The following is a 20,150-nucleotide window of genomic DNA, read 5'->3' as shown; positions in this document are numbered from 1 at the left end:
CTCCCGGTGAATGAATATGGGGTCATACAAGGTCGGGGGTCTGCTCCCGGTGAATGAATATGGGGTCATACGAGGTCGGGGGTCTGCTCCCGGTGAATGAATATGGGGTCATACGAGGTCGGGGGTCTGCTCCCGGTGAATGGGGGATCACACAGATGGTCATACACAAGGCTGCACTATACACCAAAATCATCATTACTGTCAAATCATCTTTATTGTACATTTTACAAACACCAATAAAAAGAACTCTCTGTGTGTCACAGAACAGAATGCAGAGAACATGTCTGGGGCTAAAAAATAAAATAGGTCACATGACCGATCACTTCCAGGCAAACACTAAAACGTGGGTTATTTACAAAGGTCACAGACAACGGGACGTGGCTGCATTTGTTGGTGGTACCTCTAGACACCCGGACCCCGGGGGACTGACTCATGCAGCGGACATGAATGGATGCTTCACTCACAGAGCGGAATGTGCCGGCACAGAGCTGGTCTGATGGGTGGGGGGCTCCACCGCCTGATGACTAAAGCCAGCGAGCCAGCCTGTCCCCCCAAACAGGAGTCAAGCAAATACCCGAGTTCACTGCGTGGCAATGCTGCAGCTCCCAGCGCTGGTACAGAGGAGAGCGCACCACCGTCAACCAATCAAAACACGCAGCTCTGAGGGGGGTTGAAGCATCGTCAAGGGGAGACCAACATGGCTTCATTATCAGGTCCAGCAACCACAGATGCATTATGGGAGTCCAGGAGTCCTCACCTGGGGGTTGGATTTGGCGAGGTTTTCTATTTTAACCCAAGCTTCTTCTCTCTCCTTCAGCTTTAGCTTCTCCCTGGAACACAAAGCAAGACGTGAGCGGATGGAAGGACGGCCATTGACAGGAAGAGATCATAGGGGGAGGGGGATCTGGTCACCCCTTACAGATCACTAAATGTAAAAAACACAAATGTCATATATTGCAGATTACTAGTCCTTAAAGAGGAGCCCCAATCTCCCCCCAAATAATCGAAAGTCAGCTACAAATAGTGTAAGGACTCAGAGGGGGAAAATACCGATCGTCTCCCCCGCAGATTGTGTAAGTTTTGCCCACTTACAAAGAAATGAAGGGTCTATAATTTTTATCATAGGTGTATTTTATATGATAGAGACAGAATATCAACCAAAAATCCAGAAAAATCACACAATACAAATGTTATAAATGGAGTTGCAGTTCGGTGAGTAAAATAAGTTGTACATGACTTAGTAGTTGGTGGAGAAACCCTTGTTGGTGATCACAGAGGTCAGACGTTTCTTGTAGGTGGTGATCAGTTTCCACACATCTCAGGAGGGATTTTGTCTTCTTTACAGATCTTCTCTAAATCCTGAAGGTCTCTTGGCTGTCTCTTGGCAACTCGAAGTTTCAGCTCCCTCCATAAATTTTCTATAGGATTAAGGTCTGGAGACTGGCTAGACCACTCCATGACCTTAATGTGCTTCTTTTTGAGGCACTCCTTTGTTGCCTTGGTGGTATGTTTTGGGTCATTGTCATGCTGGAAGACCCATCCATGACCCATCTTCAGTGTTCTGGATGAGGGAAGAAGGTTCTCCTCCAAGATTTTACAATACATGGCCCCGTCCATTGGTCCCTCAATGCAGCAAAGTCAGCCTGAACCTTTATCAGAGAAACAGCCCCAAATCATCATGTTTCCACCTCCGTGTGTGACTGTAGGGATGGGGTGTGACTGTAGGGATGGTGTTCTTAGGGTCATAGTCACCATTTTTCTTCCTCCAAACACAGCGAGTCCCCCTCCTCAAGAAGGCGCATGTACAGTCATGCCAATGAACATCTAAATCAGTGCTTCTCAACCTGGGGGTCGGGACCCCCTCGGGGGTCGAATGATGATTTGCTAGGGGTCACCGAATCCTGGGCTGTTGCTGAAGCCCACACCTCTCTCCCAGCCTTTTTGCAGCCGCGCAGCTGGGCTATCCCTGGAACCTGTGGCCGCCTAGCTGGGCTGTTCCTGGAGCCCACTCAGCCTCTTTGCAGGCACCCATTCAGTTCACGGCATGACTGGGGGGCAGAGACTAGAGGTCAGCTGACTGGTGAGGAATGTGAAGTAGGAGGGGCTGGAGGAGATCCTATCTCCTGATTTCAGCATAGGTGTCACTGCTATGAGACACCACAAAGTCGGAGACACAGTGAAGCCGGAGACACACTAAGTAACACTACCTGTGATTATAGTTGCCATTAAAAGGACTCAGGGAGCGCTAAATGTTGGTGGGTTAGGGACGCAAATTACTTGTCTTGCCTTGGGTGCTGACAACTGACGCTACTAAAATAATTTTACTGTTAGGGGTCCCCACAACTTGGGAAATTTTATTAAGGGGTCACGGCACTAGGAGGTTGAGAACCACTGATCTAAATGATTCAGAGAAGGATTGGGGAGAAAGTTCTGTGGTCAGATGAGACCAAAATTCAGCTCTTTGGCATCAACTCGACTCGCCGTGTTTGGAGGAAGAAAAATGATGACTATGACCCTAAGAACATCATCCCTACAGTCACACATCATCCCTACAGTCATCCCTACAGTCACATCATCCCTACAGTCACACACACCATCCCTACAGTCACACACCACATCCCTACAGTCACACCATCATCCCTACAGTCACACCATCATCCCTACAGTCACACCATCATCCCTACAGTCACACCATCATCCCTACAGTCACACATCATCCCTACAGTCACACATCATCCCTACAGTCACACATCATCCCTACAGTCACACATCATCCCTACAGTCACACATCATCCCTACAGTCACACATCATCCCTACAGTCACACATCATCCCTACAGTCACACATCATCCCTACAGTCACACATCATCCCTACAGTCACATCATCCCTACAGTCACACACGGAGGTGGAAACATGATGATTTGGGGCGGTTTCTCTGATAAAGGTTCAGGCCAACTTTGCCGCATTGAGGGGCCAATGGACGGGGCCATGTATTGTAAGATCTTGGAGGAGAACCTTCTTCCCTCATCCAGAACACTGAAGATGGGTCATGGATGGGTCTTCCAGTATGACAATGACCCAAAACATACCACCAAGGCAACAAAGGAGGGGCTCCAGAAGAACCACAATAAGGTCATGGATCTTCAGACCTTAATCCTATAGGAAATTTATGGAGGAGCTAAAACTTCGAGTTGCCAAGAGACGGCCAAGAAACCTTAAGGATTTAGAGAAGATCTGTAGAGAAGAGAGGACCAAAATCCCTCCTGAGATGTGTGGAAACTGATCACCACCTACAAGAAACGTCTGACCTCTGTGATCACCAACAAGGGTTTCTCCACCAACTACTAAGTCATGTTCTGCTTCTTGGGGACCAAATACTTATTTTACTCACTGAACTGCAACTCCATTTATAACATTTGTATTGTGTTATTTTTCTGGATTTTTGGTTGATATTCTGTCTCTATCATATAAAATACACCTATGATAAAAATTATAGACCCTTCATTTCTATGTAAGGGGGCAAAACTTACACAATCTGCAGGGGAGACAATCGTTATTTTCCCCATTGTACCTGTCCAGGGATCCAGCGCTGTCCTCACCTGAGCCGGCTTCACAGCCAACTTCCAACTGTGCATACGTAAGCCACGTGCGCTTTGTGATTGGTCCTGCAGTCTTCTAGCACCTGTGATGTGTCCCAAAAGGCTGCGGGGGAAGGAGGGGGGTTCGGAACTTTCTTCCAGATTGCTGCAACATTCTGACTAGAAGTGGGGGTGGGTACCTGTCAAAAACGGGTACCTGCTCCCCCCCCCAAAAAAATAATGCCAAATGTAAAGAAGAGGTGGAGGAGGAGGAGGAGGCTGCATTTGTCTTATTTTGTAGGCCAAAAATGCATAAAAATCCTGCCAGAGACGTAACCCCCTCGTCACTTCCTGAGAACGGAAGTATTACCACCAGTCTACCGAGGACAATTTATTTTTTGCACTCATGGTAAAATCTGCATTTAAAAAAAAGAAAAAAAAGAAGACTTTAACCCCTTCAATACCGGACACTCCCCAGGCCAATTTTCAGCGCCGTCACACTTTGAATGACAATTACACGGTCATGGTACACATAGGGCATTTTTTAAACACAAATAGAGCTTTCTTTTGGTGGTATTTAACCACTTGCCGACCAGCCGCTGCAGATATACTGTGGCCGGATTGCACGTATCGCCGTACCGGTACGGTGCTTCATGTAATAGCTATAGCAGGCGCGTCGTCAGAGCCGATGCGCGTGGCCGGCGTCCGCGATGTCAGCTGACCACCCGCGATCGCTCCACAGAGAGCCAAAATGGGGATCTGCCAATGTACACAAAATAGATGCCCGTTCTGACAGGGGAGAGTGTGATCAGGAACGGCGATCTCTCTACTCCCAGTCAGTCCCCTCCCCCCACAGTTAGAACACACCCAGGGAACACTTAACCCCTTAATCGCCCCCTAGTGTTAACCCCTTCCCTGCCAGTGACATTTATACAGTAATCAGAGGCTATTTTTAGCTCTGATCGCTGTATAAATGTCAATGGTCCCAAAAAAGTGTCCAGTGTGCCCGATCTGTCCGCTGCAATGTTGCAGTCCTGCTAAAAATCGCTCATCACCACCATTAGCAGTAAAAAATATAATTAAAAAAAATGCCATAAATTTTTGAGACGCGATAACTTTTGCACAAAGCAATCAATATTCACTTACTGTGATTTTTTTTTTAATCAAAAAAAAAAAAAATTAGAAAAATCAGGTTGGCCTAAACTGAGGAAGAAATAAGTTATTTTTTATAAAAATTTTTGGGATATTTATTATAGCAAAAAGTAAAAAATACATTTTTTTTTTTCAAAATTGTTGGTCTTTTTTTGTTTATAGTTTGTGAGCTACACTCAGCTGGCGCTCGTCTTTTCCCATTTTATGTATTTTCTTAAAGCAGAGGCCCTGGAGAATACAATGGCGAAGTTGCAATTTTTTGTGTCATAATATTTGCTCGGCTATTTATCAAATGCATATTTTTATGAAAAAACTAAAATGAATTTTGGTGCAAACACGCCCAATGCCCAATTTTTTGGATAAAGTATAAAAGATGGGGTTGCGCCATATAAAGAGATGCCAAACATGTCGAGCCTTAGAATTGTTCACGCCTGTGACATCATCAAAAGAAAAACCATGGTAACCATAATCCTCCATAGGTGGCGCATTAGAAGCCTTTACTGGTCACCAGTTTAGTGTTGACCATAAATTATGACCCCAGAATTATTGCTCCAACGTTCGGGGCGATACCTCGTGTGCGGCACAACTGATGTCTACTTGTGTTCACCCGACGCTGCGCTCTTCTTATATGGGGTGTGGACGGAGGTACTTTAATAAAGTTATTTGGATTATTTATAAATTACTTTATATGTTTTTTTTTTCCACTTTATTGCTAAAACAAGAGTTCTAACCAATCCCCTCAGTGGTCAGCTGACAAGTCCTCTCTATGGAAACTATTCAAATACAGATTGTACTGCATCGTCGTCTGCACTGAGAAATGACAGCTATGACCTCAGAGGTGACACTTTTGGGGTCATTAGTCCCAGGAGGGGTCGGGGGATGGATGTTCTCAGAGTTCCTCCTGCTATTACTGTATGAGCAGATTCCCAGAGTCATGAGAGAGCCTGGTATCCCCCCCATGGGTGGCCCTTGGTGGGGGGCGCACTTTGAGAGCCCCATAAAAGTGATCGCTCCCATCTCTAGAGCCACCTGGATCACTTTTTCCAGAAAGCCCCTCGCTGGCTCTTAAAGCCGGGACCATGACAACGGCTACAGCAGGCAGCAGTGATCTTGATTTAACCCCCTGTCCACCATGCTTTCTTCCTCCTGTAGACCACGAATCTCCCCATTCATAATGCAATGGAGATGGACAAAAGCAGACATGAGTGATGTCCAGCCTGGGTGACAGCCTTGACTCCATCTGTAGATACAGCAGAGCAGAAGACAGATGAGGTCATCTCTCTACTCTCCTCCTTGTCATCCGCATGCAACACACCTGCCCAGTCTGAGTACTGCAAGGGATGATACCAAGTCATATTCCGGTACCTTCACATCTGCCTGGTGTGTGTGCTGAAGAATTACGGTGACCACCTCCCAAAGGACGGGACAAAGACAGGACAAGGACGGGACAAGGACGGGACAAGGACGGGACAAGGACGGGACAAGGACGGGACAAGGACGGGACAAGGACGGGACAAGGACGGGACAAGGACGGGACAAGGACGGGACAAGGACTGCACACATCAGCAATGTTCCCGTTTTTTCCATTCCATAAAGGAGAAGCCTCATACTTCGTTATGATTTGACTATATGAAGAATACATTGTTCCTTGTTGGTGAAACCTCTAAATAGTGCGGGGGAGGGGTGCTTCAGCATCTAAGGTGACTAGACCAACCCCCACCATTAGCTGTAAACTGACTCAGCAGTATAGGTTCTACCCTCTCCCTGCTGGAGCACCCAAGGCAGCTGCCTCTCCTGCCCATCCCTCGGCCTAGTCTCTACACACCCCGATGGAGGTAAGTCGTTCTCGGAGCACACAGAGGAGGATGGGAGGTAACAGGCGACACTTACTTTTGTTTCTCTGCTTTAAACTGTTGGGTGCAGTCATCGAAAAGTTTTTGGTTCATTTCCATAAACAGCTTCAATGCATTGTATATCAATCCATGGATAGTCCTAGGAGAGAAGGAGACACAAGTATGACCATCAGAGAGGGAAGGAAATCCTTAATGATGTCACAAAGCAAAATAATCCCCAAACAGCCAAAAAGCAAATAGTAAGGCTGCCAATACAAAGCCTCACCAATCATCTTAATATTTAAACCCGCCGGCGTGGGCTCCAGCTTTATGTCCTTAGTACATTGGTGGGGTGTACAGTGTCCGGCCCCTGCAGCCCGTCAGTCTATGGCAGGTTGTGGCTGAACTCTGTACTGTGTGGTACTCGTGTTTAGGGTCCTGTGCGTTGTGGAATGCGGGTCTTCTGTGTTGTGGCCCTTTGTCCCAGAATGCATAGGGCCCCAAACGAGAGTATTACTCAATACAGCTTTTAGCTCAGTGCAGTTGCAACCTGCCATAAACTAGACAGGCTGCAGGTGATGGGGCTGTACACTGTACCAAGGTGGTCCCGTGTGCAAGGGGCATTTCTAATCCTGGTATACCAATGTAAGGCCCAGGGTGTTATTTCTGGTATGACAAGCAGAGCTAATCCAAGAAACCTCATCAGTCCTCTCTATGATGAATGTATCTTACATTATTTTGTGCTGTGGCTTGTAGGTTTACCAGCCCTCCAGCGGGACCGCCTTGCTCTCCACCGGCTCTCCAGGGGGACCGCCTTGCTCTCCACCGGCCCTCCAGGGGGACCGCCTTGCTCTTCACCGGCCCCTCCAGCGGGACCGCCTTGCTCTCCACCGGCCCCTCCAGCGGGACCGCCTTGCTCTCCACCGGCCCCTCCAGCGGGACCGCCTTGCTCTCCACCGGCCCCTCCAGCGGGACCGCCTTGCTCTCCACCGGCCCCTCCAGCGGGACCGCCTTGCTCTCCACCGGCCCTCCAGGAGGACCGCCTTGCTCTCCACCGGCCCTCCCCGGCGGACCGCCTTGCTCTCCACCGGCCCCTCCCCGGCGGACCGCCTTGCTCTCCACCGGCCCCTCCCCGGCGGACCGCCTTGCTCTCCACCGGCCCCTCCCCGGCGGACCGCCTGCTCTCCACCCCTCCCCGGCGGACCGCCTGCTCTCCACCCCTCCCCGGCGGACCGCCTGCTCTCCACCCCTCCCCGGCGGACCGCCTGCTCTCCACCCCTCCCCGGCGGACCGCCTGCTCTCCACCCTCTCCCACGTGGTCATTATGGGGCATGGTTTGTAGAATTTAATCCATTTTGGAATAAGGCTGTAACATAAAATGTGGAAAAAGTGAAGTGCTGTGAATACTTTCCGGATGCTCTGTATTATCCATGTCCTCGTGGTGTGAACTGGTCCTTAAAGTTTCATTCTCCGGAATGGTCATCCTGATCAAGGAATCCCTAAGAGAGTTTCATGATCCCCAAAAACCAGACCTATACTCTGATTACACCACTTCTCTCCGTCCCCTAAAAAGCAATCCACCACTAAAGGGTTATTTTTTTGGTGACCTAATAATATTTCCAGGCTCCCTCTGGCTCTGGGCCCGGCAGGAGGTTGACATGTCCCCCGTCATTATACAGGAAATGTGTTTCGGCAGAAGCAGCCAATTAGTGTCTCTTCCTGACCAGAGTTCCTGGATGACGGCAGCGGCCAAGTAACCCTCCAGCTACAGAGAGCCAGGAACCGAGGAGGGAGGGGAGCCTGGAACCGAGGAGGGAGGGGAGCCTGGAACCGAGGAGGGAGGGGAGCCTGGAACCGAGGAGGGAGGGGAGCCTGGAACCGAGGAGGGAGGGGAGCCTGGAACCGAGGAGGGAGGGGAGCCAGGAACCGAGGAGGGAGGGGAGCCAGGACCCGAGGAGGGAGGGGAGCCTGGACCCGAGGAGGGAGGGGAGCCAGGACCCGAGGAGGGAGGGGAGCCTGGACCCGAGGAGGGAGGGGAGCCTGGACCCGAGGAGGGAGGGGAGCCTGGACCCGAGGAGGGAGGGGAGCCTGGACCCGAGGAGGGAGGGGAGCCTGGACCCGAGGAGGGAGGGGAGCCTGGAACCGAGGAGGGAGGGGAGCCTGGAACCGAGGAGGGAGGGGAGCCTGGAACCGAGGAGGGAGGGGAGCCTGGAACCGAGGAGGGAGGGGAGCCTGGAACCGAGGAGGGAGGGGAGCCTGGAACCGAGGAGGGAGGGGAGCCTGGAACCGAGGAGGGAGGGGAGCCTGGAACCGAGGAGGGAGGGGAGCCTGGAACCGAGGAGGGAGGGGAGCCTGGAACCGAGGAGGGAGGGGAGCCTGGACCCGAGGAGGGAGGGGAGCCTGGAACCGAGGAGGGAGGGGAGCCTGGAACCGAGGAGGGAGGGGAGCCTGGAACCGAGGAGGGAGGGGAGCCTGGAACCGAGGAGGGAGGGGAGCCTGGAACCGAGGAGGGAGGGGAGTCTGGAACCGAGGAGGGAGGGGAGTCTGGAACTGAGGATGGAGGGGAGCCTGGAACCGAGGAGGGAGGGGAGCCTGGAACCAAGGATGGAGGGAGCCTGGACCCGAGGAGGGAGGGGAGCCTGGACCCGAGGAGGGAGGGGAGCCTGGAACCGAGGATGGAGGGAGCCTGGAACCGAGGAGGGAGGGGAGCCTGGAACCGAGGATGGAGGGAGCCTGGAACCGAGGAGGGAGGGGAGCCTGGACCCGAGGAGGGAGGGGAGCCTGGAACCGAGGATGGAGGGGAGCCTGGACCCGAGGAGGGAGGGGAGCCTGGGAGAGAGTACATGGGGAGAGTAAAGAAAAATCCCAATCTTGAGATGGTTTAGAATAGAACCCAATGAGGGAATCTCTGTCCTTCATATTGCAGTGATATTTTGTATATCAGCTGATCTCTGTATTTAGAGGTCCCCAGTGCAGGAAAAGCTCGGCTCCGGTCTTGGACACCCCGTCCTTCAGGGCTCCTCTATTCCAAATACAAACCCTCTCCATTGTCTGGAGTATAAATGGAGACTTGGAAGATTTCTCTCGATTCTGATGACAGATAAAACTTTGGACTTCCCTTTGTTTTCAGTCTCAGTGATAATGCTCACCAAGACAATTAGGGTGAATCCCCCCCCCCCAGCGAGGACATAGACAGCAATAAAACCCTGATCGGGGTTTATAACCGCTCACCAGTCTATCCAAAACAAAGGCAGCCTTTAAGGCCTTGTTGGCACAGGTATATCACATGTATGGGTGTCCCATGCTTCCCCATGCAGGCAGTCCCATTTGTGTCATCTACACTGACAGCCACCAATCCCAAACTAACACTGTGTTCAGGACCACACCCCCAATGGGGACCAGCCTGGGACAGCCTGTATGGGGATGCATGGAACACTTGTACATCCCTGTGTGGGCAAGCATGGTCCTCCCATGGGTGTACTCTGTAGTACATCTGTGTGAATGAGGCCTAAAAGGATGACACTGAACATGTAGAGGACTAGAAGGTTATACAGCAGATCAGCAGCCGGGATACAACTACATTTGGAATTACAGTGCCTTGAAAAAGTATTCATACCCCTTGAAATTCCCCACATTTTGTTACAACCAAAAACATAAATGTATTTTATTGGGATTTTATGTGATAGACCAACACAAAGTGTCACATAATTGTGAAGTTGAAGGAAAATGATAAATGATACAAATAAATCTGTGAAAAGTGTGGGGGAGGGACATTTGTATGGCGCCCCCCGGAGTCAATACTTTGTAGAACCCCCTTTCTCTACAAGTCTTTTTGGGGATGTCTCTACCAGCTTTGCACATCTAGAGAGGACATTTCTGCCCATTCTTCTTTGTAAAATATCTCAAGCTCTGTCAGATTGGATGGAGAGCGTCTGTGAACAGCAATTTTCAAGTCTTGCCACAGATTCTCAATGTGATTTAGGTCTGGACTGTGACTGGGCCATTCTAACACATGAATATGCTTTGATCTAAACCATTCCATTGTAGCTCTGGCTGGATGTTTCGGGTCGTTGTCCTGCTGGAAGGTGAACCTCCGCCCCAGTCTCAAGTCTTTTGATTTGATTTGTGGAGAACACGACTAATAGTTGTCCTGTGGACAGATTCTCCCACCTGAGCTGTGGATCTCTGCAGCTCCTCCAGAGTTACCATGGACCTCTTGGCTCTTCTCTGATGAATGCTCTCCTTGCCCGGCCGGTCAGTTTAGGTGGACGGCCATGTCTTGGTAGGTTTGCAGTTGTGCCATACTCTTTCCATTTTCCAATGATGGATTGAACAGAGCTCTGTGAGATGTTCAAAGCTTGGGAGATTATTTTATAACCAAACCCTGCTTTATACTTCTGCACAACTTTATCCCTGACCCGTCTGGTGTGTTCCTTGGCCTTCATGATGCTGCTTGTTCACTAAGGTTCTCTAACAAACCTCTGAGGGCTTCACAGAACAGCTGTATTTATACTGAGAAGAAATGACACACATGTGGACTCTATTTACTAATTAGGTGACTTCTGAAGGCAAATGGCTCCACTAGACTTTAGTTATCAGAGTAAAGGGGGCTGAATACAAATGCCCCCCCCCCACATTTTTCACATATTTATTTGTATCATTTATCATTTTCCTTCCACTTCACAATTATGTGACACTTTGTGTTGGTCTATCACATAAAATCCCAATAAAATACATTTATGTTTTTGGTTGTAACAAAATGTGGGACATTTCAAGGGGTATGAATACTTTTTCAAGGCACTGTAGTTTCCTTTTACATTTTTTGTGAAAAGGTGAACTTCCCCTTTAAAGTACTATTTATGATCTGGTTACCAGGGGACTGGGAAGACTTGTACTCACAGAGGCAGGGCTTTTGCCTCCATAAGGGTCTGTGTGAATGGGATTTGGGTGATGGTATCAGTCTGACACATATTGGAGGCCATTCTGAATTCATTGACAGGCGCATTTGACCTTCAGGCTGGATCTGCATTCCCATAGACTTGTATACTGTGAAAAACAAGCCCATTGACACGCTTATCGGAGACGGCACCGAGGGGGCTTCCCTGGACAAGTGGCACTTTGTAGCACCGAATATTTACATGTCTGGCACAACATAAAAAAAACAAAAAAAAAACAACTGCAAGACATATTTTGCAATGTTTCTAATTTTGTCTCTTAATAATATTGCAATTATAGAAGAATCCCAGACAATCCTGCCAGAAATCCAGAGTGCTCCCAACTTTCTGTAGTGAGGACAGTGCTGCCCTGAGATCCCTAAGCTCTGCAGAACATCTCTTCCTTGTGTTATGAAGATGAGAAAAGGGGGAGAAACTTCTGTATCTTTGTTTTACTATGTCTACAGCTCTACAAATAACCATGAAATAGATGACAAAGGATTCTAAAAGCACTCCGGGTCACCTGACAAGGAATTGTGGAAGCCACCTGGAGGACCACTGAATCTTCTAACATTTCTATAGAAGGCCGGCTATAAATGTGACCAACAACCAACCGAACCATGACACAGAACGTTCACAGACATTCATCCAGAAAAACGATCCTCTTACTTGTTCCAATGTGTCTTGGAGTTGCGGTACAACGATGGGAACATAATGGGGAGGATTTTAGCTGCGTTATCACTGATTAGACTCATGATGTATTCGTTATTCCAATAATATAACGCTCGTTCCGCCACCTGAAATAAAACGGGAGCATTAAACACCCCGAATATTCACCTTCATTTCCTCTACATGTAAAAAAGGAAAAACAACAAAACATTCATGAAGGGGGTGAGTGTTGGTTATATTATAGAGGAACGCAAACTGTAAAAACATGTCAACACCCCCAATCTACCCCCACTATTGTAACATCAACTTATACACCATACCTACCCACAGACACCCCAATCCACCCCCATTACTATACCACCAGGTCATACACCATACCTACCTATAGACACCCCAATCCACCCCCCATTACTATACCACCAGGTCATACACCATATCTACCTATAGACACCCCAATCCACCCCCATTACTATACCACCAGGTCATACACCATACCTATCTATAGACACCCCAATCCACCCCCATTACTATACCACCAGGTCATACACCATACCTACCTATAGACACCCCAATCCACCCCCCATTACTATACCACCAGGTCATACACCATATCTACCTATAGACACCCCAATCCACCCCCATTACTATACCACCAGGTCATACACCATACCTGCCTATAGACACTCCAATCCACCCCCATTACTATACCACCAGGTCATACACCATACCTACCTATAGACACTCCAATCCACCCCCATTACTATACCACCAGGTCATACACCATACCTACCTATAGACACCCCAATCCACCCCCCATTACTATACCACCAGGTCATACACCATACCTACCTATAGACACTCCAATCCACCCCCAATACTATACCCACCAGGTCATACACCATACCTACCTATAGACACCCCAATCCACCCCCCAATACTATACCACCAGGTCATACATCATACCTACCTACTGACACCCCAATCCACCCCCACTAATATACCACCAGGTCATACACCATACCTACCTATAGACACCCCAATCCACCCCCATTACTATACCACCAGGTCATACACCATATCTACCTATAGACACCCCAATCCACCCCCATTACTATACCACCAGGTCATACACCATACCTAGCTATAGACACCCCAATCCACCCCCATTACTATACCACCAGGTCATACACCATACCTACCTATAGACACCCCAATCCACCCCCATTACTATACCACCAGGTCATACACCATATCTACCTATAGACACCCCAATCCACCCCCATTACTATACCACCAGGTCATACACCATACCTACCTATAGACACCCCAATCCACCCCCACTACTATACCACCAGGTCATACACCATACCTACTGACACCCCAATCCACCCCCATTACTATACCACCAGGTCATACACCATACCTACCTATAGACACCCCAATCCACCCCCCATTACTATACCACCAGGTCATACACCATACCTACCTATAGACACCCCAATCCACCCCCCATTACTATACCACCAGGTCATACACCATATCTACCTATAGACACCCCAATCCACCCCCATTACTATACCACCAGGTCATACACCATACCTGCCTATAGACACTCCAATCCACCCCCATTACTATACCACCAGGTCATACACCATACCTACCTATAGACACCCCAATCCACCCCCCATTACTATACCACCAGGTCATACACCATACCTACCTATAGACACTCCAATCCACCCCCAATACTATACCCACCAGGTCATACACCATACCTACCTATAGACACCCCAATCCACCCCCCAATACTATACCACCAGGTCATACATCATACCTACCTACTGACACCCCAATCCACCCCCACTAATATACCACCAGGTCATACACCATACCTACCTATAGACACCCCAATCCACCCCCATTACTATACCACCAGGTCATACACCATATCTACCTATAGACACCCCAATCCACCCCCATTACTATACCACCAGGTCATACACCATACCTAGCTATAGACACCCCAATCCACCCCCATTACTATACCACCAGGTCATACACCATATCTACCTATAGACACCCCAATCCACCCCCATTACTATACCACCAGGTCATACACCATACCTACCTATAGACACCCCAATCCACCCCCATTACTATACCACCAGGTCATACACCATATCTACCTATAGACACCCCAATCCACCCCCATTACTATACCACCAGGTCATACACCATATCTACCTATAGACACCCCAATCCACCCCCACTACTATACCACCAGGTCATACACCATACCTACTGACACCCCAATCCACCCCCACTACTATACCACCAGGTCATACATCATACCTACCTATAAACACCCCAATCCATCCCTACTACTATACCACCAGGTCATACACCATACCTACCTATAGACACCCCAATCCACCCCCATTACTATACCACCAGGTCATACACCATACCTACCTACAGACAATCAGCTGTGTGAAAGGCACTGCTAGACATTTCTGGGGGCTTTTACCACCCTACTTTTAATGCACAATGTAGCTTGGCCATCTATAGTATCTGATAACTTTTTGTGCTGAGCTGTAGAAAAGGTAACACACTAGATGAAAAGTGAAAACCCTCAACCAAATACAATGGGGGAAATAGTGATTTTAACTGTTTGGGGGGAAGGGGGAACCAATCTAAAAATAAAAAAAGGCGAGAGCTCCCCTGCAGCCTGAAGATGGCATTGTGCTTTTTCCTGATTATGTAACAATGTTAAAAAAAAAAAAGCCAAATTTGTTAATTTGTCAGCTCACAATTTAAAAACAGATTATGTAAGTTCACCATCAGAAACATTATCTAAAAAGCCCTCCGGGCAATTTTATATCCCCTGAATAGTATATACCGGTGCTCCCCCTTTTCCAGTGCTGAAGCTGCTCCTATTATACGTACTGCTGGCCCCTCGATCCCCGCCCCCCCGGTCCTGCCATTGGCTGGATGCTACAACTGTGCCCCCCTGGTAAGCGTTCTGGGCTATTTAAACTCTGCACCTAGAGCAGTGGTTCTCAACTCCCGTCCTCAGGACCCACTAACAGGCCAGATTTTAAGTATTACCTTGGAAAGATGCAGACTAGAATACGGCAATCACTGAGCAGCAAATGAGACCACCTGGGATGTACTTCAGTTATCTTGCAAACCTGGCCTGTTAGTGGGTCCTGAGGACCGGAGTTGAGGACCACTGACCTAGAGAATGTACTGCACTAGTGCAATTTTTATGGCCCGGAGCAGCAGCTAGGGGGCGCACAATCTTAGTGTCTGCAAACAGTAGGATGGAGGGAGATTGAGGAGTCAGCATTTTTTTGTGCAGAGACCCCCCCCAACCCACCAACGCTGCATGTGTAATGTGAGCAGGTGCAGCATTTGAAAAGGGAGGCACGCTGGTATGTACTATTCAGGGGGTACGGCATGGCATGGGGGGGTATTTGGAAAATGTGGGTGAAGGTAAATTTACACTTGGAAGTTATTTAGGAAGGCTAGTAAGTCAGAATTATTGTCAATGAGCATAAATGAGGTCAAAAGTGCAGATAGGTAAAACTGTGTGGGGGAGGGGGTTTTTCTCTCAGATCTGGGATTTTCACCTTAAAACAGATTTTATAAAAAAATCCGCATGGCAAAACGGAGATCACCCGAAAACACAGACCGCACTGCGCTGCACCCCTTATACTGGATTGGAGGGAGGCGTACCTGGAAATGCGGGCTGGACACACATTTAGCGAGCTGCCGGAAGAGCGGCTCCATGACTTTTACAAATTCCGAAGGTTCTATGACGTCTAAAATTTCCTCTAGTTCATTTAAAAACATGACTTCCTTAGGACTGTGAGTCTTCGGCCAATACTTCAAGAGAGCCATCACCACCTGCGAAGAAACACAGACCCCAAATTAATGAGCAATAAACATTGGAACCCCGAATGATCAGTGTCTGAAAGGAGGACTGTCTGTGCTTTCTATGAACAAATCTCCTCTGGTCTAGGGTGGTTGGTGAGAAGAATGTTCCTTACATTGGTGATCAGTGAGAAGAATGTCCCTTACATTGGTGATCAGTGAGAAGAATGTTCCTTACATTGGTGATCAGTGAGAAGAATGTCCCTTACATTGGTGATCAGTGAGAAGAATGTTCCTTACATTGGTGATCAGTGAGAAGAATGTTCCTTACATTGGTGATCAGTGAGAAGAATGTTCCTTACATTGGTGATCAGTGGGAAGAATGTCCCTTACATTGGTGATCAGTAGAAGAATGTTCCTTACATTGGTGATCAGTGAGAAGAATGTTCCTTACATTGGTGATCAGTGAGAAGAATGTTCCTTACATTGGTGATCAGTGAGAAGAATGTTCCTCACATTGGTGATCAGTGAGAAGAATGTTCCTTACATTGGTGATCAGTGAGAAGAATGTTCCTTACATTGGTGATCAGTGAGAAGAATGTTCCTTACATTGGTGATCAGTGAGAAGAATGTCCCCTTACATTGGTGATCAGTGAGAAGAATGTTCCTTACATTGGTGATCAGTGAGAAGAATGTTCCTTACATCGGTGATCAGTGAGAAGAATGTTCCTTACATTGGTGATCAGTGAGAAGAATGTCCCTTACATTGGTGATCAGTGAGAAGAATGTTCCTTACATTGGTGACCAGTGAATGACATATTATAATCATCTTACCGGCTCGGTCAGGGTGCTGTCCTTCTCTAAAAACTGAACTACACAATACGCCAGCTGGAAGAAAACAAACAAATCGGCATTAATATTGACAATAGAACAGAAATCAGATTACAATGAAGACACATTTGTGGTCAGAACAGATCAATCTTTCAATAATTCCACTTTTTTTTAACCAATAGTTGAAACCATTTATAGGGTCACCTGACTGGCCCTCTGCTGGGAAGACTCCCCCCCCCCCCCTCTTCTCACTAATGCAGTGATCAGTGCTAAAAAAAAAAAAGCACCGTCACTGTATTAATGACACTGGCAGGGAAGGGGTTATCAGGGGTGATCAAAGGGTTAAACATGTCCCTGGGAATACTTTCTACCCGCGGGGGGAGGTGCTTTGACTGGGGGAAGACCGAGATTCGTGTTCCTGCTTAGCAGAAACGATCGGGTGGTGGCGGTGAATATCGGGCCCGCCGATTGGCTCCCGTTGTGTCCAATCAGAACGGGAGCGGGTTGCCAGCGATGCACGCGCCCCAGACCCAGTGCACGAAATCACGTACAGGTACATGATTTTGCGCAGGAGGGCCGCCCTGCCGCAGGCAGTCCAGAAGAGGTTAACCCCTTGCTGACCGGCTCACGCCGATATACGTCGGCAGAATGGTTCTTCTGTGTAAACGGACATACTTGTACATCAGTCGGTGAAAGTAGGATAGCGGGCGGGCGCGCTGTGGGAGTTGATGTCCGCCGGCAGCTCGCAATCGTGTCGAGGAGAGGCAGAACGGGGAACTGCCGATGTTAACAAGGCGGATCCCCATTCTGACAGGAGACATGACCGGAATCTACTGTTCCCAGTGATCTCTGTCATGCCCCAGACAGCCCATCCCCCCCCCCCCCTACAGTTAGAACACGCTGAGGGAACACACTTAACCCCTTGATCACCCCCTAGTGTTAACTTCTTCCCTGCCCATGTCATTTATACATTAATCGGTGCATTTTTATAGCTCCGATCAATGTAATAATGTCACTGGTCCCAAAAAGTTTAATTTGGGGTCAGATTTGTCCACTGCAATGTCGCAGCCCCGCTAAAAATCGCAGATCGCCGCCAGTAAAAACAATTAAAAAAATGTAAAAGTCCCTAAATCTGTCCCATAGTTTGTAGACGCGATAACTTTTGCGCAAACCAATCAATATCAACATCTTAGTTTCCGGCACATCACCCCCGTGGCTGTGGGCGGGTATTTTGCGGGTATATACGTAACGTCCTGTGCGCCGCACTGTCTCCTGGGAGCTCGTGTCATTGTTCCCAGGAGTCACTGCGGAGGCCCTACGGCGAGTTCTCGCGGGATTTGGAAAGATGAACTTCCTACGACGCCGCCCGTTGTGATGGCAACCAGGAAGTTTTACGGCGCCCCGCGCCGTTGCAACTGCGCATGCGCGGGGACGATCAAGGAATGCTGGTAGCTCAGCATCACTGGAACCAGGAAGTTAATGCTTGTGGGCTTCAAATGCCCACAAGCAAGATGAAAACGGCCGTCCACATTTTTTACGACTGAGGCTATTGCCGAAACGCGTCAGCTTTGTTTTGTCGTCACTCTGATGTACCAATAAACGTCACTTCAAGGATTACAGTTTTGCCGGCTCTTCTTATTACTGTCACATTTTTTTAGAACTTCTTTACAACGAAACCGGACATCGGGGGGAGATAATTCACTAAAACAGGGAGTGTGCCATTGTCAGTATGTGATGCTGGTAATGTTTGGAAAATTAAAAAAAAAACAAACAAAACGTCACTGAACCTCCGCTTTAAGGTGGGCTGTCCTCTTACAGGTCTGGATAGGACAGGAATCCAAGAAAGGGGACCCCCCTGAGGGTTGCATGTGAGTGAACCCCCTCCCATCCCCCCCCCCCCCTCGACATTTAGAGACATGAGGGAAAGTACTTACCTGTGGATGGTAGACACTGAGGGACTTGACTTTGTGTAGCGGTAATAACACCTTCAGCAGGAAGATCTTGTGCTCTTCTTTTAATGGTAAGGCAAACCCATTAATTATACTGAAAACACAAAAAAAATCGGACAGGATTAGAATCATCGGAGGATCTCCTGCAGACTTGTAATAGAAATATTCTTTCCCGTCTCCCTCCCCCCAGTCTAATACCGGCCAATACACGCTTCGAATTTCAAAAATCGTATGAAAGAATTTTCGTATGAATTTCGCACCATTAGTGGGCTGCAGCAACGGCCGATTTTCGTGCGGCAATCAAATTTTAGGAATCGGACATGTTGGAAATTTTTAGAAAAACAAACGATTTTCGAATCAATGATGGGAGAATCGTGCGAGAAATGTAAAAAGAAAAGAAAATTTACGGAGAGAAGAGAAGATTCCCGGCCACAAAAATTCTTTTCTGTAGCAACATGCGGTGAAATTGGAAGGCTTGGTCGGCCGAATTTCGAAAATCAATGATGGCGCCAATCGGATCACAAAAAAAAAAAACGAACATTCTGATTTTGAAAAAAAAAAATTGTTCGAAATTTGACCGTGTATGGCCTGCATTCACCCCATCCACATCATTACTGTCTGCGTACAGGGGGGGGTACAGCTGTAATTGCAAAAGGCAGGCCATAGATGATGCATTTTCTTTCCTTCCACAGCTGTTGCCAATCACAGCCAATCGCAAAACAATATACACGGAATTAATCCGTTTCATTCAGAAAAAATGCTGCTTATAGCAATGAAATCCACTAGTATAAGCAATCAATGTTCTTTTGTTTTTGCTTTTTACACACACTGTCAGCAGTGTCCCTCATCACGCTGTATTGCACTAGTGACAGCATGGTAACATTTAATTTTATTTTTTTTAAAAAGGTACATTTTTATTTATTTTTTTAATTTCATTTTTTTATGTTCCAAAAATTTGTGACCAAAAAAAAAAAAATCACAACTTCAAAAAACCCGACCATGCCTGTTACTAAATACCTCGGACGGTCTACTTTCCAAAAAGGGGGATCATTTGGGGGGGGGGGGGTAACCTGTACTGTCCTGGCATCAAGAAATGAGATGGGCCGTCATTACATCGGGATCGATCGATTTTCTGATATATATCTCATAGTTTGTGGACTCTCTACTTTTCCTACAGACTAAATAATATTCACGGATTTGGGTTATTTTAACCAAAGAAGATTAGCAGAATACATTTTGGCCGAAATTTATGAAGAAATAACATTTTGCAAATAAATAATCAACAGGAACAAAGAAAACATTTGTCTTTTAACCACTTAAGGACCGGT

The 20,150-nt window shown here is 47.8% G+C and overlaps 1 protein-coding gene across 1 annotated transcript in view; it reads right to left on the bottom strand.

Annotated features, from left to right (window-relative positions):
- PPP2R5C (protein phosphatase 2 regulatory subunit B'gamma) overlaps positions 1 to 20,150 on the bottom strand; it is a gene marked incomplete at its 5' end in the record, with an annotated part of 142,738 nt that overhangs the window by 18,916 nt on the left and 103,672 nt on the right. The window contains 6 exon segments of the mRNA XM_073609894.1: positions 758 to 830; positions 6,622 to 6,723; positions 12,167 to 12,294; positions 15,905 to 16,075; positions 16,877 to 16,930; positions 18,808 to 18,916. Of these exon segments, the coding sequence (XP_073465995.1) occupies positions 758 to 830; positions 6,622 to 6,723; positions 12,167 to 12,294; positions 15,905 to 16,075; positions 16,877 to 16,930; positions 18,808 to 18,916 (637 nt within the window).

This window comes from Aquarana catesbeiana, linkage group LG13, assembly GCF_042186555.1.
Source record: "Aquarana catesbeiana isolate 2022-GZ linkage group LG13, ASM4218655v1, whole genome shotgun sequence".
NCBI lineage: Eukaryota > Metazoa > Chordata > Amphibia > Anura > Ranidae > Aquarana > Aquarana catesbeiana.
This window is presented reverse-complemented; position numbering and strand designations above follow the sequence as displayed.